We start from the raw sequence: 27,287 nt of genomic DNA, 5'->3' as shown, positions 1-27,287 counted from the left end.
TACAGCCTTCCACCCTCAAGGGAATGGACAAGCTGAACGGGTTAACCGGGGATTGAAGACCTTCCTCCGCTCGTTTGTAGGGAGCCACCATGATGACTGGGCCATGCTATTGCCATGGGCAGAGTTTTCGCTCAATTCTCATATGCACTCCGCTACTGGTGCTTCTCCCTTCCAAGTCATGTATGGCAAACATCCAAGACCTCCCTTGCCTTTGCATCTCTCCGTATCTTCTCCAGCAGCTCAGCTCACGGCTGAACAACTGCACTACCTATGGAAGTCTACCAATGCTAATCTGGTGAAAGCTGCCAATTCTGCCAAACGGGTGTCTGACAAGCACCATCGCCCTGCTCCTCTCTTCAACCCGGGGGACCTGGTTTGGCTCAGTATCCACCACATCTGTCTTAGGGTCCCTTCTATGAGACTGGCTTCAAGGTACATTGGACCTTTCTCTATCAGTGAACGCCTGGATCCAGTGACCTACCGCTTACGACTTCCCACCAGTCTCCGGATACATAATTCCTTTCATGTATCTCTATTGAAGCCCTTGATACTCTCTCCTTTCCACGCTGATCCACCCAAGCCTCCAGAAGTGGTGTCTGAACATGACACTATCTACCAGGTCCAGGATATTTTAGATGTCCGTTGGAATCACAGGCGTGGGAATATTTGATCGCCTGGGAAGGCTTTGGTGCTGAAGAGAGCTCATGGGAACCATCATCCAATATCTTGGGCAAATCCTTACTCCAGCACTTCCATCGCACACACCCAGGCAAGACCGGCCCTTCTGTGAGGGGACATAAGGGGGGGGGATACTGTTGCGGCTCCCGGCCAGTCCCCCCTACCTGCTCCTCCACCCGTCTCCACTGCAGCCCGGTGCAGCATGACCCGCTCCACGGCAGGCCAACCACGGCCTACAGCATGGCCATGAACGCCATCCTCCTCTGTACAGCGGGGGCTCTTCCTAGGCACGCGCGCGTGGGAGGCCCCATCCTTTAAAAGGGCCGCGGCAGGAAAACTCGGCCCGGCCCCAGAAGATGACATCATAAGGGAGGGGTATTTAAATCCCACAGCAGCCTGCAGTCCTTTGCCTTTGCAACAGGTCATCTCCTCAGAGTGCTAGTTGCTGTTCCTAATGTCTTCGTTCCTGGTTCATGCCTTGATCCTGTTCCTGCTTCTCCAGTCCTTGTGTTCCTGATTCCGGTCCCGGTATTCCAGTTCCTGCCTTCCTGTCTGTGCTTTCATTCCAGTCTCTGGCCTTCTGCTTGATCCTCAGTTCCTGTGACCCTTGATCTCCTGGTTTGACCTCGGCTTGTCTTCTCGTCTCTGCTTGTCTGCTGCCCGTCTCGACCCTTGGCCTGGTACTTCATTCTTGTCTGTCTGCTGCCTCCCCGGATCTTCAGCTTGGACTCCGTTCTGCTCCTTCGCTGCCAGCCCAGACCCGGACCTCCGACCCTATCTTCATTCTCAGCTTCATCTTCTTCCTCAATGTACCCACACCTAAGTCCTGCTGGCCCCGGCACCCAAGGGCCCAACCTTCATGGAGCGAGGGCTGGTATAGGTGAAGGTCCAGCCGGGTTGACCCCACCAGCTCCACCTTCCGGAAACGAGACCCATTGAGGGCAATCCCTCAGTGTTCACCACCACTCGCTCCAGACCAAGGGTCCACAACCATAACAAATAGTGTGACAAAGAAGCTAGAATACCTGCATTTTCCATTAAAAGAATGAGCAGCAAAATTGTTTGACACAGTTGGTTTTCATGAAGTGATAAATCTGTGTCATAGTTATCAAGATATCTTTAAAAAAGATTATGAAGTTGTACTGGAAGGGGTTGGGAAAGAAATTTAAAACACTGTATGACCAAATCTGTGTGTTGGGTAAAGAAATGTGAAAAGTTCACCAGTCACTTTCATTGCACAATTTTGAAAGAGCACATCTTTGGTCTTCTAGAAGTTGCAGGAAATTAAACCCTTGAACAAGAGATACACTATTTCCAAACTATGGGGGGTCATTTATCAAAGTACTATATGGTGTTTTGCATGCGAAAAACACCTTAACGCATGGTGCGAAGCACATTAGGAAAAGGGGAGGAGTTTTGGGTGGGATTTGTGGCCAACAATTTGTGAAACCATATCGCACGGCTTTAACGTGCCTTTTCATTTGTGATAAGCTGTGTGATATGCCTTTTCATTTGTGATAAGCTGTGTGATATGGCTTTATCATATGAGAGACAGAGAGAAAGAAAGAGAGAGAGTGAGAGAGAGAGAGATAGCGCACCTAGCTATAAGGCCCTCATGCAAGGTAGGTATTTATACCTCTATTTCAGGCCCACCTAGCTACTCGAGGTGAGGTTTAGGTATTAGTGTAGAGGTTAGGGGCCACTTTGACATTCAGAGTGTGACGTATGAACGGAACAGTGCACTCTTGTGAAGATCTGATGACCTTCGGAGTGAGGAAACACCCCCAAAGATGAGATTTGTGCAATGTTCTCTCAACCTAGTTTGATGTTACCCAGGTAACATCTGCCGGCGCGTTCAAATTACTTCAGGTCGGGCCCTGAAGTAACTTGCAAAATAAAAGGTAACAAAAATAAAAAAAGGGTTTTAGAGGGTGGGGAGGAGAGGGGAAGGGGAAGGGAGGATAGGGTAGGGGTTAGGAAAGTTCCGGGGGTGAGTTTACTCACTCCGAAGGTCATCAGATCTTCACAAGTGTGTACTGTTCTGTTCGTACGTCACACTCTGAATGTCAAAGTGGCCTTAATTGGAGCAGACTGGGAGAGAACTGGGGAAGACCCCGATCTCGTCGCTGCGCAATTTTGCAATATTCCCCCCCCCTTGCGCACATATTTTTAAAAATCTACCCCTAAATCTGACCTTCAGAATTTTCTCAGATATCTGAAATATTAGTAAAAAAATGGGAAAGGTATTGATAGTGATAAGTTACTTGCCTTATTTTGTTAGTTACTGACATTTAATGTATTTTTTAAATTGTGTATTCTTAGCAGATGAACTGATTAACATAGTTTGCATGTTTTTTTTATGTCTTTCATCATAAGGGGGTCATTAACTAAGTTGTGAAAAACAGCATTTATCGCACCTAAAACCCAGTTTATCACATGGTATACCCATATTTATGTATTTTATTTATTTAAAAACTTTTCTATACCAATATTCGTAGTGACATCTTATCGGTTTACAGTATAACAGCAGGTGGAAATTACATTGAACAATTGTGGTGATATTGCATAATATTTGTGATGATATGTGATATTTTGGTCAAAACCCCACCCATATTAAAATGAGTTGCTTTGCATGTGATTTTCATACATAAACTTTTCAAATGCATGCAAAACAGATACTAATAAAATAACATGGTTTGCCGGAGCCATATTATTTCCCGGAAAGTAACTAATTTTCCACAGGAGCATCGGGACATAATGAACATTACCCGGCATGAAAATTAAAGAGCTAGTAGTGACCCAAACACTTCCCTGCCATGTAAAATTCCACCTGGGGGTCTATGTAGACCCCTGATCTCACCCCCACTTATCCATGAAAGGGGCAAAGGTCAACCAGTGCCATTTTGGAAAATGGCATTGATCAATCTGGAGCCTAAGGGACACTCCTGGTCCAAATAAATACAAGGATACCCACTAGACAATCAGGGATGGTCTCTAAGTTATTGGGGGGGGGGGGAGATGATGGACTACTAGATTACCAGGGAATTGATTTAAGGTGGGGGGCCAGAGGGATCCAGGGGTTAGGAAGCCCTTGGGGGGGTGATTAGTTGAACCTGGGGGGCTGAGTTTTATGTGAAGGGGACGGGTTTGGCTACGGGGTGAGGTGTTACCACACAAGTTTTACATTTTTCTGCACTTTTGCCCCTGCTGAGCCACCTCTAGAAACAGCAAGGAAGTGGGTGGGCTCTACACAGACCCCCAGAGTGTTTTGCCATGGTGGTGTTTGTTTGGACTGTACTGGCCCTTTAAAATGATAGCACCCCAAGCAAACGGTGACAACATTGTACATTTCTCCATTTCCCTGCAATATTTTTTCTTGAGGAATTTTTCCACAAGAAAAACTATCGCAGGGAATCTATCACAATATTTTACTGGGGGGAGGCAAAATATCATAGGAATGCTCCTCTCTCCATTATATTTTTCCCCTTCCATGATAAACTTTCGTGGTTTATTAAATGAGGCCCAGTGACAGTAACTTTTAAACCAGTGTGTGGGTGCACATTCTTTGGCCCGTGTTCAGAGACACAGTTATTTTATAACATATGCATGTCTAAGTGCGCATGTTATAAAATAGCCTAGCTGTGTACTAATGTGAGCTAAATTTTAAATGGGAGCGCACCAGTGCACTGAAATCCTGCTTCTACCATGTAAGCGGGGAGATTTTAAAAGGGACGCGAACCAATGCATTTGCCAGTTTTACCAGTTCATTCCCAGATAACATAAAGCTGCTCCAACTCCACCTGGTTTGATAACCTGCACAACCCCCAGTTACCCCGTTTTAAAGTCCTCTGAAATGGCTGTTTTTTTGGACTTACATGCCATCCACATCAGAAGTAAAGTTATGCGGCAGTATTTATGTGCAAATTTCTGGTTAAATTCCTGCCCCTGCCCACCCCAGATCAAGCCCATGTCTCACCCCTTTTTGAGAAGTTCTGATACGTGTGTGCAGCGGCATTTATGCGCAAATCTGAGTGGCTTTTAAAATCCACTCAGCACGTGCAAGCCCAAAGTATTCATGCATCCCCTAATTTCAGCGTGCATTGGGCTTTTAAAATTCACCTTTAAGTTTGTAGGAACAATGTCTTTTTCAGTGACACAACACAGCAGAAATGTTTTGGAAAATGAATTAATATAATGATTTTGCATTGGTAAATTAAAGATGCGCAGATGCATGCAACTCTCTCTAAAGCCCACATTCTACCAAAATCCCAGAGTTCTAAGTTGAGGAAACCCCCTGAAGGGTATTGAAATTCTACTGTTCTTTATTTTAGATTCTCTCCCCCCCCCCCCCCCAGTACATTTTGGCACAATATGGTCTAGCAACTCAATTCTCTGTGCCAACTCTATTCTCTGGCCAGGCTATCTCTACTACTGGTGCTATAATGCTAACATACATACACGGAGGACTGGAAAAACCCTGGATGCCAGGTTGCTAGGCAACTAAAATTTGGTATACTTTCCACTGCCATGCCTGGGCTATGGAGAATCACCAATGTACCTAGCCAAGGAGACCTGCAGCCTGACTGAGCTGAACCTGAGCAAAGGAGACACAGCTTAGTTTAGGCAGAGGAATTACCATCACTACAGCTAGAGAGACGGAAGGAGTGCGACTGAAGAATGAGGAGAGAAGGAAGGGAGGGCAAAGGGGCGATGCAGCTGGAGGGGGAAGGGGGAAAAGGAGAAAGCAGAAGGAAGAAGGAAGAAAGAAGGGAAAAACAATCTTGAAGAAAAGGAGAGCAAAGACTCAAAATTAATGTGAAAAACAAACACAATCTTAGCAGAAAGTATTGTAATTAATTTGTCTGGGCAGCTGTATGTAATAAAATATTCAAAATATCAGTGTCTTCATTTTTGTCTCTCCATGTATTCCATTTGATAAAAGTTGCATTTGCCAACTAGTACATCCTATAAAGGTAAAATTAAATATGTATTAAGCAGGCTACCTGAATTGAATGACCTAAATATGTATACCCTGGTGGGCCGGAGAGTCAGAGGAGGTATGATACAGACTTTTAAATACCTGAAAGGTATTAATAATGAACAGGAATCCAACCTCTTCCGATGGGAAAGAAGCTGTAGAACTAAGGCTCATGATATGAAATGAAGGGGGTACACTCAGAAGCAAAGTCAAGAAGTATTTCTTCTTGGAAAGGGTGATGGATGCATGCAATGCCTTTCAGAAGAGGTGCAAAGACATGAATGGTAATAGAGTTCAAAAGGATATGGGATAAACATAGAGGATGCCTACTGGCTACAAGATGGAAATGAAAAAATGGGATAACCTGTGGTAACTTTAGGCATAACATTTTTACATGGAGATAGCCTTCATGTATTTAAGGCTTTTTCTATACCGAATTTCTTGATGCAGATCAAATCAACTCGGTTTACATCGAACAAAAGTTTTAACAATAACATAGCCAATAAACATATTACAAGAGGCAGATATTGGCAGAGTCAAAAGTTACATTATAACAAGGGCGAGCAACTGGGGATTGGGAAAAGAGGGGGGAAAACAAGAGTATACAACAATAGGATACTTTATACAGAGAGTGAGGGTGGCTAGTATAGCCAATCTCTAAGGATACTTCTAAATATTAAGACATCTATGCGATTTAATGAGTGATTATGTGAAGCGTAACGAAAACAGTACATTAAAAGTTCGGTGATGTAAATTTGGTCTAGGTGCACGGAAAGGCTCGGCAGTTACAACCCTAAACATTTATTGTGCAGACTGGATGGACCATTTGGGTCTTTATCTACCATAATTTACCATGGACCAAATTTTAAGTGTTGCTCCTGCTAAAAAGATCATATATGCTAGTACATGGGCTGCTTGTGAGCAATGAGTATTTTAAAAGCAGGAAATTATGTGCATATATATGCAAGTGAGAGTAACAAAAACGAGTGAAAAAGGGGCGAAGTTGGGGGCGGGACATGGATGTTCCAGGGTGTGGCCAACTGTTGTGTATGCAACTCGATATTTTGAAACTGGAGACCGTAAGGCAAGGTGGCTTGTGAGTTGTGTAACTTTACCGCTGCTGCTGATGAGGAGCAAGTCTGAAGATTTCACATTTTTGGTCTTGCACGACAGGGTGAAGGGTCTGGATCAACTGGAGTGCATGCAGGATGAAGAACCATAGAGGTCTAGCTGATCTCGAGATTGACTGGACTAATTGGTGGACTAATTTGAAAAACTGGGAATGTCCTTCATACGAGCATGTTTTAAAATCTGCTTACATACGCACGTTGAAGCTGGCAAAATCCTATGGAAGATATGAGAAGTAGGTTAGCTCAAGTAACCTCTTAAAATTAGGAGCATACTTATCTGCAGTAGGCATATTTTGAATCATACATGCATAAGTGCGCACATGATTTAAAATTCAAGCGTATCTACTTGCGAGCCCTCATATGCACATGTCTGGGTGTATGCACACTCCTTTTAAAATTTGCCTGTATGATACTATGGTAAAAAAAACTATGAAATTCAGGGTTTGGTGTGGAAAAAAAAATGATGATCAAAGAGACTTAGGATTTGTCAGATTATTTCATTTCATCTTTACCAGTTGTAAACTGCTTTAATATTCTGAAACTTTTTCAGTATCATGTTTCATCTTAAACAGTTTAAAGAAGATACCTTGATGAGAGCTTGGATTCTTCTAGAAGTTTTTTAAATTCCTCTTTGGCTAACAGTAATTTACTCCGTTTTTCTTTATATTCTTCTTTTATTCTTGCTTTCACAAACTGATCAAATACCTTTGGAAAACACAATGCTTCAATTTAGTTCTTAACACACAGATAAATCTCAATATCTTGAATGGAACCTTTAAAAAAAATGTAACTTTTTTACTTGCATATAATTTTCTTTTACATATGTTTTAAACTTCAAGTTGCAATATTTGGTCACATGCCTATTTACTATGATTTACATACATATTAAAGGGAATTGTCAGAGTTTCTAAATATAAAAAGATGACATTTGTTTAGAATCTGGTTTAACATGTACAAAGAATGTCTTTAAGTGGAGTATAGCTCATCAGTATAGACCTATTTTTCTGCTTCAATTCTAATATCTTTGCTATAACATTAGAGAATAACACGTATACAACAGGAGATGTGAAAAGAGGAATAAAATAGTACATTACCTTTTCCCTTCAAAACATGCATACAAATGAAAATTAATTTGCACAGAAAATGCATGAAAATGAATTTGTAATACACAGATTTGACAATGACTTAATCAATATTGCTACCAGACTTTCTTGCTTCTCATTCTATAGTACTGTAGAAAAGATATGAAAATCGCAGAATGAAGCCAGGCTCATCCTGTTTTCACCATTAACATTGCAAAAATGTCTATAAAAAGCAGTTTTTGAAGTTTTGCACAGCAATCTAACTTCTTAAAAAAATTAATTTAAAACACCAATAAAAAGCAAGCAAGACATCACCAAAATGATTAAAGGAAATAGCTAGGATACAAAGGTGTCTATTTTCCATTATTTCCCTAGTGGTGTCCTCTTTAGAACATAAGATATGCCATACTGAGTCAGACCAAGGGTCCATCAAGTCCAGTATCTTGTCTCCAACAGTGGCCAATCCAAGTACCTAGCATGTAACAAAACATTAAATAGATCCCATAGTACTAATGCTGGCAACAAGCAGTTACTATTCCCTATTGATTAATAGCAGTTTATGGACTTCTCCTTCAGAAACTTATCCAAACCTTTTTTTAAATCCGGTTATACTAGATGCCTTAACCACATCCTCTGGCAATGAATTATAGAGCTTATTTGTGCACTGAGTGAAAAATAATTTTCTCCAATTTGTTTTAAATGTGCCTCTTGCTAACTTAATTGAGTGCCCCCTAGTCCTTGTATTATCCGAAAGAATAAATAACTGTTCCACATTTACCCATTCAAGTTCTTATGATTTTGTAGATCATTATTATATCCCCCCTCAGTTGTCTCTTCTACAAAGCTGAACAGCCCTAATCTCTTCAGCCTTTCCTCATAGGGGAGCCGTTCCATATTTACCATTTTGGGTGCCCTTCCCTGTACTTTCTCCAGTTCAACTATATCTTTTTTTAGATGCAGCAAACAGAATTGCGCACAGCAATAAATAGAGGCATTAACACATCCTTAGAAATTTTGTTTATTGTATTCTTTCAGAACCCTGGGAAATATATCATCCAGTTCAGGTGATTTGCTACTCTTCAGTTTGTCAATCTGACTGACTACATCTTTCCAGGTTCACCATGATTTGGGTCAGCTCATCTGAATTGTCACCCTTGAAAACCATCTCTGGAATGAGTATTTCCCGAACATCCTCCTAAGTAAACACTGAAGCAAAGAATGTATTTAGTCTGTCCACAATGGTCTTATCTTTCCTAAGTGCCCCTTTAATCCCTTGATCATCTAATAGTATAACAGATTCCCTCACAGGCTTCCAACTTTAGATACATTTTAAAAAAATTTTATTTTGAATTTTTGCCTCTACAGTCAACTTATTTTCAAATTCTCTTTTAGCTTGTCTTATCAATGTTTTATATTTAACTTACCAATGTTTATATTGTTTCCTATTTTCTTCAGATTGATCCTTCTTCCAATTTTTGAAGGAAGATCTTTTGGCTAAAATAGCCTCTTTCACCTCACCTTTTAACCATACCGGCAATCAATTGGCCTTCCCTCCAACTTTCTTAATGCATGGAATACAACTGGACTGAGCTTCTAAGATGTTTTTTTTTGTTTTTTTTTTTAATGTCCACGCCTGTTGTACTCTTTATAGCTATATCTTTCAGCTTTTTTCTATTTTTCTCACTTTACCAAAGTTTCCCTTTTGAAAGTTTAGTGCTGGTGCTGTGGATTTACTTATTGTCCTCTTCCAGTCATTAATTCAAATTTGATCATGTTACGATTGCTATTACCAAGCAGCCCCATCACCGTTACCTCTCTCACCAAATACTGAGCTCCAGTAAGAATTAGATCTAAAATAGTTCCTTGACTTATCAGTTCCTGAACCACTCTATATCTGACCCAAGGCACAACTATTATATCCTTGTTAAGTTTTCTACTTTAAACCTCTGCCTCTGGCTATTTCAGTTTCCAAGTTCACACAACCTTGTTTTATTGTAACTTTGATTCTGCTTCTATAGTAATGTTATAACTCCCCTGTTCCATGTGAACCGATATGATATGATCTGTATCATGAATGTCGGTATAGAAAAGAGTTAAATAAATAAATAAATAGATAAATAAATAAATACATTTTAAAAATAAATAAATAAATAACGCTGTCATTTTTTCCATCTAGGAATTGAATCTCTCTAACATATTCTGATATTACATTTACCCAGTCAATATTGGGATAATTGAAAAATCCAAATATTACTGCACTACCAATTTGGTTAGCTTCCCTAATTTCGCTTAGCATTTCATCGTCCGTCTCATCATTTTGCAAGATGGACTGTAGTATACTCCTATCGCTATACTTTTCCCCAACACACATGGGATTTCTATCCATAAAAATTATATTATGCATTTAGTCTCTTGCAGGATCCCTATCCTGTTGGACTGTATGTCATCCCAGACATAAAGCACCACCCTCCCATCAAGTTGCTCCTTCCTATCATTGAGATATATTTTGTATACTGGTATAGCACTTTCCAATTGGTTATCCTCCTTCCACCATGTTTCTGAAATGTCAATTAACTATCTCATTATTCACTACTATACATTCTAACTCTTCTATCTTACTTCCTAGACTTCTGGCATTGGCATATAGAAATTTCAATTGTGTTGTTTGTTTGTGTTAACATCCTGCTTTTCAGTTGACAGGGATAATTTGGAATCTTTTAGTAAAGGAAATTCTTTAGTTATAGGCACATGGACTACCTTTTCTTTTATTGGAACCTCTCTGTTGGGATGTCGTAACTCTCCTGCTTCATTAGTATCCTTCAAAGATATCTCCCTCTGAACCATGCGCTGCTGAGCAACTGTCGGCTTTCCCCTTTGTTGTAGTTTAAAAGCTGCTCTATCTCCTTTTAAATATTACAGCCAGCAGCCTAGTTCCACTCTGGTTAAGGTGGAGCCCATTCCTTCAGAAAAAGCTCCCCCTACCGAAAAGGTTCCCCAGTTTCTTACAAAACTGAATCCCTCTACCTTGAACCATCGTCTCATCCATGAATTGAGAATCTGGAGCTCTGTCCCTAAGTGCCCCTTTAATCCTTTGATCATCTAATAGTCTAACCGATTCCCTCACAGGCTTCCTGCTTTGGATACATTTTAAAAAGTTTTTATTTTGAATTTCTGCCTGCACGTGGAACAGGGAGCATTTTAGAGAATGCTATCCTGAAGGTTTTTGATTTGAGCTTTAAGAGCCTAAATTTGGCTTTCAGAACTTCCCTCACACAGTTTCCTATGTCATTGGTGGCCACATGTACAATGACACTCAGCTCCTCCCCAGCACTGTCTAAAATCTCATCTAGGTGATGCGTGTGGTCTGCCACCTTCGTACCAGGTAGGTATGTTACCAGCTATCCAGCTATCTACATTCCTACTAATTGTATCACCAGCTATGACAGTGGACCTATCCCTTCCCACCTGGGCAGTAGCCCTTGGAGAAACATCCTCAGTGCGAGAGGACAATGCATCACCTGGAGAGCAGTTCCTTGCTACAGGATCACTTCCTGCTGCACCAGGGTGATGATCTCTGACTAGAAGACTATTCTAAATACTGTTCTTCTAGCTATAAATGAAACAAAAGGTCAGAAAATGTTTGGAACTCACACTCTTTTCCCTTACTACAAAATAAAAAAAGTCACTGCTTGTCGGCACTGCTATATAATTACTACTTTACAGATTATTGCTAGGAGGAATGTTCCCCTCTGTCTGCAACTGTCCTCTCTGTTGTGGTTGGTAGCAGCCATGTGGCTAGGGGAGGAACCTTACCTCATTGCTATGTCCTTTTCTCTTATCCTCATTCTGCCTGTCTGACGGTACACAAAAGACAACCTTTCTTTTATACCTAATTTTAAAAAGTTCATTAGCAATCAATCCCTTGCTCCTCATTGGCTCTGGTATGGGATTTTGCCCCAAGTTCTGATTCCAAGAATTGCCATAGGTCCATTCAAAATATTCCTTCTGTCAAAATATCCTTTGGAGCTCCCTTCTTGGTTAGGGCAGTCAGTGGTGCTACTAAAGTGGAGTATCCGGAAATAAATTGGCGATAGTAATTGGAAAATCCCAAAAATTGCTGCAGAGCTTTCAGTCCCACTGGTTGAGTCCAATCCAGAATGGCTTTAAGTTTATCAGGGTCCATGCGTAGGCCTGCACGAGATACAATATAACCTAAGAAGGGTAATTGCTAACATTTCCAATTTTTTATCATATACTATTTCCGCTCTGGCGAACTTCTGCTGCAACACTTCCAAGTTCTCAAAACTTTTCTCCACACTTTCAGATTGTGTATTCAACTTAGACATTGCTGTTTCTATTTTATTAAACCGCTGGTTAGAGTCAATGGTGATCTTCGTCAGATTTAACACAGCTTTTTCCAGATATACAATGACGTGAGAGTAAAGAAGGACTCTGAAAATGTCATTAATCATAGTCTGAAAGATCGCTGGAGCATTACATAGCCAAACGGCATCACTAAGTATTCATAATGTCCATCTCGAGTGTTAAACGCCGTCTTCCATTCGTCTCCTTCACGTATTCTGATTAAGTTATATGCTCCCCGGAGATCCAGTTTGGTGAATAACTGTGCTCCTTTCAAACGATCAAACAGTTCTGCGGGATTGGATACACTGGGCAACAAATTTTCACAAAAGTCATGTTACGGAAATGAAATTAGTCAATTCTTATACATTTCCATGTGCTAAACATGAATGTGACTGTGAAAATGCAAAATTGGCTCTAGTTTTTTTGTAATATGCAATAATATAATTACATCTTGAATTGTATGCCAATAGTAGGAGACCTATGGTTAATACCGTTTGAAAAATGAAGTCATAGACTACATCTTAGATTTCTTTGCTTGTCTCTTGTATACCTGTTCGGGAGCATCTCTGCGGAGTGTCCAGCAGTAGTCAGCCAGCATGAATATTTCAAATGCTCACCCTTTCTGACTGGGCTTCATATAGTCCACTGCTGACGTCAGCTTACTCAGCAGCAGCATGGCAGTAGAACTGCATTGCATCAGAAAATGATGTAATAAACTCTGGATGATGTGTGCATGATGGTATTATGCAATATGATGCAATATTACATCATTCTAGGCTTATTTACAGTCCTACTGGATAAATTTATATGACTAAACATAGAAAGTGAACTATATTAAATATCTTCAAAACGAGAGCCAATAAAAACTTTTCATGGTCATATTCGTGTTCAGCACATCAAGATACTACAGAGTAGGACATTTTTAGGTCAGTAACACTTTCATTGTTGCCCAGTGATATCGGTTCTTTTTAGTGATGGTATTAAGTCCTCTATAATCAATAAATACAGGGTCGTAATGATCCATCTTTCTTCTTCACAAAAAAAAATCCGGCCCCCGCTGAAGAGGAAGAGGGTCTAATGAAACCCCTGTCCAGATTGTCCTGGATATATTGCTTCATAGCTTCAGATTCAGGTTCTGACAGGGCATAAATCATTCTCCTGGGGGGATCTTTCCCTGGAAGTAATTCTATCCCACAATCGTAGGTGCGGTGGGGTGGTAGCATCTCTGCCTGCTTTCTGCTGAACACATCCCTGAATTCTGCGTATACTTGTGGTAAACTGGATGGAATGGTTAATGAACAGGAGATAATGGTTTTAACTGGTGAGATCAGTTTAACACAGTTCTGATGACAGTACTTGCTCCAACTGGCTACTTGTGAGGTACCCCAATCGATCTGGGGTTGGTGAAGCCTTAACCATGGTAACCCAAGAATAACTTGGTTGACTGAGGAAGAAAGAACATATAATTGAATAGTTTCTTGGTGAAGAATTCCGGTAGTAAGTTTGATGGGTTGTGTGACTTGAAAAAGTTTATTCGACAAAGGTTGCCCTGAAACAGATGACACAGTAAGGGGAACTGGTAGCTGCTCAGTAGGAATCTGGAATTGACAAACTAGAGTCTCTTCAATAAACTTACCGGCTGCCCCTGAATCCAAGAAGGCTTGCAGATGAAAGGTATTATGGAGCGTTATCGAGACTGGAATTAGTATTTGTGGAGAGGAAACGGCATGACCCAGGGAGGCCTCTCCTACCAGTCCTAGGTCCGAGAGTTTCCCAATTTGTTTGGACATTTATTGATAAAATGTCCAGTGCCGGCACAGTAAAGACAAAGATTGTTCATTCTTCTACGCTGACGTTCCTCGGGAGTTAAATGACACCGGTCAATCTGCATAGGCTCCTCATAGGCTACCTGAGGTTCTGGAGTTCTTGGAGTAAGAAAAGGTCTTTGAAAAGACGGTGCAAATCGAATAGGTCGTCTCGTGAGACCCTGTTCTCGAGATCTCTCTTGGAATCTCAGATCAATTCGGATCGCCAAACGAATTAGTTCCTCTAAAGATTCGGGAATTTCACGGCCTGCTAATTCATCCTTGATAGCTTCGGAGAGGCCTTGTTGGAAGATGTCGGTAAGACTGTCATTACCTCAATGTAGCTCCACTGCTAAGGTTCGAAATTGGACTGCATATTCTCCCACTGATTGGGGCCCTTGCTTAATTTGCAGTAAATAGAGGCTGCCGAAGTCGTCCGACCAGGTTCATGAAATATCAAACGGAAGTCTTTTAAGAATTGTTCTAAATTGTCCATCAATGGATCCTCTCGTTCCCAGAATGGTGATGCCCACGCCAATGCTGGTCCTTCTAAGAGGGATAAGATGAAAGTGACCTTTGTTCTATCCATGGGAAATGATGCTGCTTGGAGTGAAAAATGCATTCGACATTGGTTCAGAAAACCCTGACAAAGCTGAGGATTTCCATTAAAACGTGGTGCAGGCTGCATACGTATAGGAGGCGATGGTAACAAAGGAGCTGAATTTGCTGAAGCGGCCAGAGAAAGAGTGTCCATTCGGGCCACCAATCTCTCCAAGACTCCCGTAACTTGGTTTAACGCTTCTTGTTGTTGTTGAATTCGTGTCGCTAATCCTGGGATGGCCTGTATGGCTGAAAGGTCTACTGGATCCATGGCCTCAGCTATCTGTTTTGATTAAATATGTGGATCCAAGATAGCCAAGGATCTTACCTTCTGGAGTGGTAGATCCAAGGGAATTCTCAGCCAGTGGAGATCGCAACCGTGCTTCAGGCGGGGGCGAGCAAGGTAAGTCCAGAAACAGTCCAAAGTCAAGGCAGGTGGCAGGCAGAGCAGGTCCAGGAGCAATACATAGTCAGGGTAGGCAGCAGGCAGAGCAGGTCCAGGAGCAGTCCGTAGTCAAGGCAGGCTGCAGGCAGAGCAGGTCCAGGAGCAATCCGAGGTCAGGATCAGACAGGAAACCAGAAGTCACACACAGGAGCACCAGCACAAGCAAGCCTATAGCCAAGGCAATGCTGTGCTGGGCTCAGTCCTTTAAATACCCGAAGTTCCCACATAAATGTGAGGACTTCCCTGTTAAAGTCCGATGTGCCATGGGGGGCAGAGCTTGTGGCCGAATAGCGTCGGCCCGCATTGCTGCCGGAAAACACCGCCGAAGAGACCCGGAACCCGGCGCCCTTGCTGCCCCCGCTTGTCATGAGGTAACACAAGCTCATTGGTCTATAGTTTCCCAGACCTCCCCTAGAGCCCTTTTTAAATATTGGGGTTACATTGGCCACCCTCCAGTCTTCAGGTTCAATGGATGATTTTAATGATAGGTTACAAATTTTCACTAATAAGTCTGAAATTTTATTTTTGAGTTCTTTCAGAACCCTGGGGAGTATACTATCCAGTCCAGGAGATTTAGTACTCTTCAATTTGTCAATCAGGCTTACTATATCTTCCAGGTTCATCGTAATTTATTCAATTCATCTGAATCATCACCCTTGAAAACCGTCTCCAGAATGGGTATCTCCACAAAATCCTCTTCAGTAAACACTGAAGCAAAGAATTTGTTTAGTCTTTCCACAATGGCCTTTTCTCTAAGTGCCCCTTTAACAACTCGATCAACTAATGTTCCAAACGATTCCCTCGCAGGCTTTCTGCTATGGATATATTTTTTAAAGTTTTTATTATGAGTTTTTGCCTCTATGGACAACTTCGTTTCAAATGCTCTCTTAGCCTGTCTTATCAATGTCATACATTTAACCTGTCAATGCTCTTTATCTTATTTTCCTCTGATAGATCTTTCTTCCATTTTTTGAATGAAGATCTTTTGGCTAAAACAGTCTCTTTCACATAAGAACATAAGAAATTGCCATGCTGGGACAGACCAAGAGTCCATCAAGCCCAGCATCCTGTTTCCAACAGAGGCCAAAAACCAGGCCACAAGAACCTGGCAATTACCCAAACACTAAGAAGAACCCATGCTACTGATGCAATTAATAGCAGTGGCTATTCCCTAAGTATAATTGATTAATAGCCATTAATGGACTTCTCCTCCAAGAACTTATCCAAACCTTTTTTGAACCCAGCTACACTAACTGCACTAACTACCTTCTCTGGCAACAAATTCCAGAGCTTTATTGTGCGTTGAGTGAAAAAGAATTTTCTCCGATTAGTCTTAAATGTGTTACTTGCTAACTTCATGGAATGCCCCCTAGTCCTTCTATTATTCGAAAGTGTAAATAACCGAGTCACATCTACTCGGTCAAGACCTCTCATGATCTTAAAGACCTCTATCATAGTGCGCACTAACTCCGAAATGAGGGAAATACAAAATAACTACCTCTTGAACCGTTATAAAAATGAAATTTGACAGTAAACGCCCAAAACAAAAACTCAAAAAAGTGCATATCTCTAGTGGGTAGTGGGCACAAGGGGAGCACTGAAGGTAGGGTAGACACTGAATCATGATAGACTGTCTTGTTAGTGCACGCTAACAACCAGTTAGTATGCCTAAGTCCTATTATGGCACACTAATTCCGAAATTAGAAAACTAGGTAGTGCACACTAAGGGGGGCTATTTTCCAAGCCGCATTATGGCCTTTTTGCTCACAAAAAGCATCATAACCAATGGTGCAATGCTAATTTGGAAAAGGAGGAGGAGTTTGGGGCAGGATCAGAGTTTTAACACCAGAAATAACTACACCTTTTTCATTGGTGTTGAGAGAGAGAGAAAAAGAGGGAGAGAAAGTAATTATAAGGCCCTTATAATAGTTAGGTACTTATATCTCTATATGAGGCCCACCTAGTAACTCGAGGTGAGGTTTAGGTAGTAGTGGAGGGGGTTAGGAGCCAATTTGACATTCAGAGTGAGACGTACAAACAGAACAGTACTCTCTTGTGAAGATTTGTTGTCCTTCAGAGTGAGGAAAGTCACACAAAGATGAGATTTGTACAATGTTCTCTCAACCTAGCTTGATGGATTCTCAACCTGGATAACATCAAGCTAGGTTGTGAGAACATTTCTCCAAATCTCATCTGTATGTGACTTTCTCTCTCTCTCTCTCCCCCTCCCCCCCCCCCCCCCCCCCACACACAGTGGTTGTAGGTAGGAATTGCAACAATTGTGGTGTTACTGCAAAGTGTGAAAAAGTTATAGCACTCTGCAGTAATACCTATCCAAAGTGCTAAGGTAGCCTATTTATTGCAAAATGTGCTATTACCATAAAACACACCCCTCTTCCTATCATATGCAATAATTTGATGAATCCCAGCCTAAGCCTGTAAATAGTTAGTGTGCACTAACTACATAAAATACAAAATTTCATCAATTTTTTTTTGTTTTCGGGGCGTTCCCGAAACACAACAAAATAGCCAAATTTGTTGCCATTGTCTATTTCGTTAAAAACACATGCACATCCCTATGTCCACAATGCCCAATGCCAGGCAGAGAAAAAATCAGGACCAGCTCTTCAAGCAACTCAATAGACTGCCTCTAGTCACCACAAAGCAAAACAAAAAGGAACATCAAGTAATATGTCTGATCTGAAACACAGAGCTTTAGACACAGCACTGCCTCACTGCTTTCCACTTTAATGTGACTGAGTAGCAGAGTGACAGACTGTAAAATGGGCTGCAACTAAAAAGTTGATTGGGAAAAGTAAACCTTGAACTTGGAGACAGTTTAAAATAGCATACATTTCCAGGCAATGTCTTCAGAATGCATGCACAGCAAAACTCTGACATGTTCGGTCTTCAAGATCAAGGTCACTTTACCTGGTGTGCTGCGAAAGGTCCATTTGGCAAATTACTTCACTGCGATAAGTCATCCCTGTTGTCTCCTTGACAACACGTCCATCCTACCTAGGTCTCCTGACTGCCTGCACTAAACTTTGTATCAATTTCTAATTGTACACCTGTTGCTTTCCCAATGATTTCCATGAGTCCATTCACTATACTGGCTTATAGAAATCATTGAATTTCAAATGAATGAAACAAATAGGATTTGTTTAATATGTGGGGTTCCCCCATTCATTTTGGGGCCCCACAAAAGAAACAAATTGGCCCTTATACATATTTTGCATCTCCCCACCCAGATTCCACCCAGTTAGGGAGCCAGATATTGCTTCATTTTTGGGCTCTTATTTTCTTTTTAAACAAAGAAAAAATGAAGAATATTTTCTACCACAGAGAACATTAGGATTTGGTATAGCTGATTGAATTTGCAAGTTATTTTTGACTGGTGAGATTAGTAGGGGTTTATGTTAACTTGATGCTATTGAATTAATCTTTATGATGATTGTTTTATGATTATGATGTATTGTGTTATACTTTTATATATTGTATTTATTGTGATTATTGTATGTCACCTTGGTCAGTCCCTTAGGATTGAATTTGCGGCATATAAATGTAAATTAAAAATGAAATACCCTAAATGAGGTCTCACCAGTGATTTATACAGAGGTATTATCACCTTTTTTTTCCCTGCTAGCTATTTCTAACCTTAGGCACCCTAGCATTCTTCTGGCTTTTGCTGATGTCTTGTCAATCTGTTTGGACACCTTTAAATCATCTAATTATGATAACCCTCTGATCCCTCTTTTCTTTAGTACACATTAGAACATCTTTCCCTAGTTTGGACTACTCCTTTAAGTTTTTATTACCTTAATGCATAACCTTGCATTTTTGGCATTAAATCTTATTTGCCAAACTCTAGACTGTTCCTCCAGGTTCCTTAAACCACTCTTCATACTTTCAATGACTTTTCGGATGTCCATTCTGTAGTATGTTTTAATATCATTTGCAAAAACACACATCTTTCCTCATAACACCTCTGCAACATTGTATACGTAAATGTCTAACAAAACTGTACTCAGAACTATCTCCTGTGACATTCAAATGGTAACACCCTTTTCTCAGAGTGAACTCTGTTAACCACAATCTGTTGCTGCATTTCTCCCAAACAGTTTCTAAACTATTAAGTTACTTTTGGACTGACACCTAGGTCACTCAGTTTGTTTAAATATCACTTATGAGGAACCCAGTCAAAGAAGTTGATTACATTAGTTTGAAAAGTCCAACCTCGGGTGAAAAGTCCTACCGCTGTTCTGAAAAGCTCATATACTACCACATCAAATTGTTGGTCTAATAAAACATATCACAGTCAGCAAAGATTACAGTTGATATAGCAGAATAAATTCTTGCAGTTTTAAAGAGTCCATTGTGAATGTATAAACAAACATCTGAAAAAGCTTAAGCCATAAACATATGAGAGTCAATTTTCAAAGCCTCAAGCATCTTTATGCAGGCAAAAGTAGAGTTAACCCATCTAAATCAGTAATACCAGCTAAGTGGATTTTTAAATGATCAGAAAATCTGTACATACTTTTATAATGTGTGAACTTTGGGTTGCATAGAAAGAGGCACATTGGTGACATGGAAGGTAACAATACATGTACATTTAAATTTCCAAAGTGCATGTGCATGGACACTACCATACATGATATTGTTTAAAGTTTTAAATAATGAAATTTGCCAGCTATGGTTAAACAATGGGGTAAATATTCAAAGCTGGCCGTGTAAGTAACTTAGGGCTGCATTTACTAAGTATTTTTCTCATAGAAGCAGAATGGGAAAAAAAGTTTTAGTAAATTAGGCCCTTAGCGGGTTAGAACTAATCTGGCTGAGTAACAATGTATATTCAGTGGCACGGCAAAGCTGCTGAATATACGTGTATATGTTCACAAGAAAGTCTATCTGGCTAAGTTTAGACCTGCTCTACGGGGCGTCTAAACTGTAAACTTAGGCATAAACTTACACAGCTAACTCCAAATATCGGTAGTTAGCCGTATAAGTTATATGGCTAGCTCACTCTGCCCCCGATCCGCCCAGGACATGCCTACTTTTTGTGCAAGTAAATTTTAGCCAAATAAGGTACTTATGATTTATACCTCTAAGCAGTGGCCACTGAATGCAGGCGCATATTCTGCAGCTGCTACTTAGCCATATAAGTCCCGCTTATCCAGCTAAATAGCTCTGAATGTGCTTTGAATATAGGGCCTATAATGAATATTGCCTAGAAGAACCATCATACAAAAAGCCACAGACCAACTTAGCAGAGTTTGTAGATCATTCATGAGTCCTTAAATGTCCATTTTAAAATTATAACCCAGTTTTATAATTTTTCACTTTTTATCTTGCACTTAAAATCACAACTTAATTTAATGGGACTGAAGAGAAAGTGAAAGACTGCCCTCTTCCTGGCACAGGACCATATTTCAAATGTCTCTGCCTCAGGGGGATAAAGGATACCACTATTCATTTGATTTTAACAACCCAGTCCTCTCAGTGTCATCTCTACATTCAGTGCCATATTGCTTTCTAACATTGTTTAAAGCCATGTAACTGTAAATGCATATTTTCAGCTGTATAACAGGCCATATCTAAACAATATCAGGATTATTTTCAAAGGAAAATGTACCTTTGTATCGCTCCATGGAGAGACCACACATAGGGGCGGATTTTCAGAGCCCTGCTCGCGTAAATCCGCCCAAAACCGGGCGGATTTACGCGAGCAGGGCCCTGCGCGCCGGGAAGCCTATTTTACATAGGCCTCCCGGTGCGCGCAGAGCCCCGGGACTCGCGTAAGTCCCGGGGTTCTCCGAGGGGGGCGTGTCGGGGGCGGTCCCGGTCGTCGCGGCGTTTCGGGGGCGTGTTGGCAGCGTTTTGGGGACGGGTACGGGGATTTATGCCTCCGGGAGGCGTAAATCCCCCGACAAAGGTAAGGGGGGGGTTTAGATAGGGCCGGGCGGGTGGGTTAGGTAGGGGAAGAGAGGGGAAGGTGAGGGGAGGGCAAGGGAAAGTTCCCTCCGAGGCCGCTCCGATTTCGGAGCGGCCTTGGAGGGAACGGGGGTAGGCTGCGTGGCTCGGCGCGCGCCGGCTATACAAAATCCATAGCCTTGCGCGCGCCGATCCAGGTTTTTAGCAGATATGCGCGGCTCCGCGCGTATCTACTAAAATCCAGCGTACTTTTGTTTGCGCCTGGAGCGCAAACAAAAGTAGGCTATTCGCGCGCCTTTTAAAATCCGCCCCATAGAGTACAGTGTGAAATTCTGGTTGCCACATCTCAAAAAAAGATATAGTTGAACTGGAAAGGTACAGAGAAGGGTGACCAAAATGATAATGGGGATGGAACAGCTCCCCTATGAGAAAAGGCTAAAGAGGATTTAGGGCTGTTCAGCTTGGAGAAGAGACAGCTGAGGGGGATATGACAAAGATCTATAAAATCATGAGTGGAATAGAATGGGTAAGTGTGCATTGGTTATATATTCTTTCAAAAATACAGGGATAGATAGTCAAAGCCTATCCAGGTAAGTAACTTAGCCTTGATATAACTTATCCAGCTAAGTAATGTGGATACTTAGTGGCATGGCTATGCCACTAAATTACCATGTAGAAGTTGCTACTTGCTTGGATATGTTGTATCCATCAAAATTTAGACAGACAACTTAACTGGCTAAGTCTCAATATCATTACTTAGCTGGATAAGTTATCTGGCTAAGTGCTGCCTAGATTTGCCCTCTGCCTGCCCACAAAGCTCTCTGGCTAAGAGATATCTGGATAAGTGACTTATCCAGTTATCTAGCAGCCGCTGAACGTACGCGGATATTCAGTGGCTGCTAGATAGCTGGAAAAGTCCATGAAGATAGTAAATAGCACATTTAAAACAAATCAGTGAAAATTCTTTTTCACTCAAGGCATAATTAAACTTTGTAATTCATTGCTGGAAGATGTCGAAAAGGCAGTTAGCATTGCTGAGTTTAAAAAAAGGTGAAGCAAGTTCCTGTAGAAGTTTATAAGTTGTTAATAACCAGGTAGATATGGGGAAAGCCATTACTTATGCCTGGGCATTAGTAGCATGGGATCTGTCTGCTGTTTAGGATTTTGCCAGGTACTTATGACCAGGATTGGCCATTGTTGCAAATAAGATACTGGGTCTGATGTACCCTAAGTCTGACCCAGTATGCAATTCTTATGTTCTTAAGCATGGGCCCTGACTTGACCTAGTGTCTCTCAGATTTCTCTACCTCATTTCTTCCCCTCTCAGATTGCTAACTGATAGTTTTCACACTAAACCACCCTCCCCCATAGCCTTGTCCAATCACCATCAACACCTTCAGGAATCACCAGGCTGTCGACCCTTGTATTTTCTCCACTACTGTCTCATCACTCCTCTACTTCAGAGAAGAGTCAGATGTCAGAGTCAGATTCCTCTTACAACATTATATTCTTTGCTTTAGAACACGCAGGTGTGTCGCCACACTTCCCGGTCCCCCGCTGACCCAGCTGCTCCCCCTACCCAAGAGAAATAGGTCCTCTGCCCGGGTTTAAAATGCTGATAGCCCGGGCAGTGCGCAGCATGACAGCTGGAGTTAGCAGCACCGGCATGCTCTCTTCTTCCCGCGCCCTGGAAGAGGAAGTGGTGAGCAGCAGGTGCATGCGCGGGAAGAAGAGACAATGCTAGTGTGAGCAGCATCGGCCTGAAGAAGAGGCGGCCTGAAGGATGAGCGGCCTGAAGGATGAGCAACGCAGCTCAGAGTAAAATAAGGAATAGCCGATGTGACTTCATTCTCCGCGAGGGCTGAAATGAAGGAGGTTGCTGCTGCTTTTAGGGTTGGGAGGAGGCTGCTGTTGCCGCTAGTTCGGGGGACAGGGAGAGTGAATGAATGAGCAAGCATGTATGTTTAAGATCCTGTGTGTGTGTGTGAGTGAGATACCATGTATGTGAATTATTGAGAGCCTGTATATGTGAAAGAGTGTGTGTGTGTGTGATTGAGAGCTGGTTTAGGTGAGGGAGTATGTGATTGAGAGCCTGTGGTAAATGAGAGAGAGAGAGAGCATGTGTGTTGGTGTGTGATTGAGAGCTGGTTTAGGTGAGGGAACATGTGAGTATGTGATTGAGAGCCTGTGTGCAAATAAGAGAAAGAGAGAGAGCATGTTTGTAAGCATGTGAATGAGAGTCTATGTGTGAGAGAAAGACAGAATGAATGTATGTGTGGGATTGAAAGCCTGTGTGTGTAAGCGTGAAAAGACAGACAGCACGTGTGTAAATGTGTAATTAAGAGCCTATATAAGTGAGAGAGAAAAAGCATGTGTATATGTGAGCGATTGAGAGCCAGTGTGAGAGAGAAAGAGAGGAGAAAGCTGCAAGCAAACCATCCTTCCTCCTGCTAATTCAAAACAATCTCAGGACACCTGGATATCAAACGTTCTCAGGTATGCAGAGCAAAAACATTTTTGTATCCTTATTTTTTTCATTACTGGGTCTTTGTGTCTGCTATTTTGAAATATTTTATTGGTATCTAGAAATTTTTTTAATGAGTTTTTAATTATTGGATATTTCATTCATCCGCTGTTTTGAAATAATCTGTTCTTTTTGTTAGTATGGTTTTACTGCTACTGATTTTATATTTCTTGATTTGTTTTATGAGGATAGGTGATTGTTTGTTTCTTTTTTCCTTTATTACACTGCATACAGAGACTCTGGCTTGTTGCAGTTTCCAATTCAGTTTTTTCTGCATGCTTCTAGTTATGCGTTTTGGTCTCTTTATTTTTTGTTAGGTGAGTGTCTGCACATGTGACTGAGATGAGGTGTTCTGCTGGCATGTAGTTTCTGTGTAGGGCTCTATAGCAGCCTGCCTTGGTCCGTTTTCCTAATAGGAGATGTATTGATGTCTTAAGGCCTGGTGTAATATTTTCAGTGTTGCCTTTTCTTAGGTAAGGTGGTAACTGCTTAAGTGCTGGAAATTGGTGCTGTTTTGGTGTGGGATGTTTACTATTTATGCAATTTCTGTTTAGACAGAATACGTATCTTTTCCTTGTGTCATTCTTAACAATAAAAATAATACTGGACCTTTATTTTTTATTTCCGCCGTGAATTGTAATGTGCAGCGTGTCACACGTGTGAGCGTGGTCTGTCAGGTGTGTCACGATGGGAAAAAGATTGAGAACCACTGATTTAGACAATCTTGCCTCTCTCCTCACTCATCCTTGGCTCACCTCTTGAAGAATAGGCCGAGCAGACAACCAATAATTCCCAGACACCTCTGCTGTACTTTGGCTTGTCAAGAGGTGAATGAACTTTGAGTGCTTTTCTGAGCATGACTTGCAGAAAATCTCTGAGACAGATTTGCTGGCAACAACAGGAGAGAGGCCTATTTAATGGCACATTTGCTTCACAATACAGAGAAACTGAGTCCAAGATGCAAGCTGTTGTCTTGCAGATGCATATTTCAACTAACAGAAACTAGTTGAAAAAGAAGATCCTGTGAGGTGACAGTTTTGAATGAATCCTGGTGCTAAGAAGTGGAATTCAAGTCTAGCTTCTATTCAAGACCCAGACTGCGATTTGTTTACACAAACAAAGAATAACAAAAGAAGAACAGAAGAGAATACATTGCATCAAAGCCAGAGTGATACAGGAACTTGTATGATGGGAGGAGGGTTCAGGAAGGACTAGTATAGAATGATTTTTACAATTGAATGGGGGGTGTCATCACAAGCATTTCCTATACATGATAGATTGTCATGACAACAGCCTAAGGTATCTTTGTAGAAGAAGTCTTTGAGCAGTCACGTCATTCATTCTGGAAACTTCGGGAATGTTGTATTTTTGATTATATAAGTCAGGGCATGTCAGAGATTCAGGGAGATGCAAGGTATTACAGATAGAGGGCAGTTATATTGCATCTCACAAGAACACTTGTCTTTGCCTCTTCTTTAAAAAAGCCAAATAAACTAAATTTTAAAACCTCTTGCTGAATCGCAGTGTTCTTGTGCCCTAAGCTTTAAGTCCAGAAAAAATTAGACATTTTGGCACCCCAGATGGGACTTTAATAGCTGTTGTTATTAATTATTAATAAGCTGTAGTGTTATGTTTGGTGGACAATCTAGCACTAGGTTCTTGAATGGTTAATTGGCTGGTCATTCAAAGATTGAGTTACCCAGGTAGACTGGAGGTTATCCCGGAGACTTATGAGTTCAGAGCAGATGTGGAATGAAGTTGGATCCATTTTGTGAGTATGTAACAAGAAAAAAAAAAAAAGGAAAAATCTGTAAGTATCAATGTTTTTATTTTATTTGTTGTACAGTGTATATAGATTGTGTGTTACATCGGGTTTAGAATACTTTTTGCAAAATGTTCTTTAATATATGTTAGGGAGACAGGACATGAGTTGATGATTTGATTAAAATCTAAATTAAGTTCTGCTATTTTCAGATTGAACAGTTGAAAAAACAGAGGGGTAGCCAGCACTAGTTAGTCTGGGGTCTTTTGTCCTCAGACCGCATGGCTTGGGCTTGGCAGCAGTTTCACTTTCACTTTACACCTGGGGAGCGGCTGAGTAGAGCGGTTGTAAGTGTGTAGATTCAGAAGGAGAAAGAGGGAATAAGTTACAATTGGTAAGTTGAAAACAAAAAAGATTTTAGATTTGTAAAAGGAAGTAGCTCTTATCACCGGGGACAGCGCCTCCTAGAGGTGGACCAACAGAGAAAGGAAAGTAGCTTTATGACTGTTTTTTTCTGAATTAAGGTATATCAGTAGTTTGACTTTTAAGGAACCTGTAATGTTATGTTTTAATTTTCATTTTAATCATTATATTAACTGTTATATATTAGATTTCTTTCCAGGGTACCAAAGCACAAAGCGCATCTGTCTCTGTTCTATGGGAGATGAAGAATGCAGTTTATTCCAGTTGGATTCCTTTTTCATTTTTAATAGATCTATTCTATTTTTAATCCTGAGTTTTTGTTTTCTTTTGTGGATCGATCCAATTCTTTTATATTTTAAAAGACGTTTTTCTTTTTGAGCTCAAAAGTTTGTCATGTTGTCTGTTCTATGTTACATGTGTACAAGGAGGAATGAATGAATGCATGCATTATGTAGTCAGTTCTGTGACATATATGTTTTAATATACAGTCTGAGTATTTATGTTTGTGGTCTGGACCATTGCATGATGTTTTGAAATAATGTGGGGATTATTTGGCAAATTAAATATAGGGAGTACGTGACATAAAAGTATTTTCTTACTACTTAATCAGATTTGTTGCACTTTTATTTAGGTTTGACTTCATACACATGCATCTAATCTAAGGAGCTAAGAGATTTTGCCTTGACATCATCACTGAATCCTACTAAAAGAACTATATATGCACTGAATGCAGAAATTATTCTTGGTCACAGACGTTCTTACCTATTATATGGACTGCAAGGCTTACAATTTATACCTGCTTTTTGTTTTTTTCTATGTTTTGTGGGAATGACTTTATGCAGAATTTAGGTTCTTTCATTTCTGTCAGCACTTAGGTTTTCAAGTTAATGATACTATCTGAAGTGATGCTGTTTTTATTAGTTTGTATGTTCCAAGTTAAGCAGTATGTTCCAGTCTTAGATTTTATAATACTTATATGCTGAATCAGTTAAATGTATATGTACTAGGTTTTTTTTATCTTTATCTATGGAAGCTGCTTTGATCACATAGAGGGTGTTGTGTCTCAGTGTGATTTTAATATGATAATTTAGGGTTCAAGAGGGAGATCTCTTTATATTTCTCTTCCACACCAGCCTAAGTTATAAGCTATTCCTATTCTTTTGTTTTGCAGCTTGCACTTGGGGTAATCACTTTGCTGATCTTTAATATTTCAATATTCTAATGTCTTTGCTGAACCCTTCTTTGAATATCTTTTTCCTATGACACTATTTACTAGATTTTACCTAATGACTGTTTCACTCTCTTTCACAAAGATTTCTTACTAGTGTAGTCTGTGATACTTATTATGAGATTGTTCTCCTTGAAACAAAAACATACCTTACACATGAGGAGCTCTGCTATAGGGATCTGCAACATTCTATTACTATATCTTTCGGCATATTAATTGCTCATTGTTCTTTTCTTTTTATTTTGGCCTTTTCACTATAAACTCTATCTGTGACTTATAAGCTAGTTGGTTTCTATTTAGGATTCCAAAGGGGAAGATATACTTTTCCTTAGT

General features: G+C 40.7%; 1 protein-coding gene across 1 annotated transcript in view; it reads right to left on the bottom strand.

The window, feature by feature from the left end:
• The window catches only part of LOC115095811 (transcription elongation regulator 1-like protein), a 112,707-nt gene that overhangs the window by 16,480 nt on the left and 68,940 nt on the right, over positions 1 to 27,287 (bottom strand). Inside the window, exon 4 of the mRNA XM_029609993.1 lies at positions 7,373 to 7,491. Within this exon, the coding sequence (XP_029465853.1) occupies positions 7,373 to 7,491 (119 nt within the window). The remainder of the gene's footprint in view (positions 1 to 7,372; positions 7,492 to 27,287) is intronic.

The sequence above is a fragment of the Rhinatrema bivittatum genome, chromosome 7 (genome assembly GCF_901001135.1).
Source record: "Rhinatrema bivittatum chromosome 7, aRhiBiv1.1, whole genome shotgun sequence".
Taxonomy (NCBI): Eukaryota; Metazoa; Chordata; class Amphibia; order Gymnophiona; family Rhinatrematidae; genus Rhinatrema; species Rhinatrema bivittatum.
Note: the sequence above shows the minus strand (reverse complement) of the source record. Positions and strands in the feature narration are given on the sequence as shown.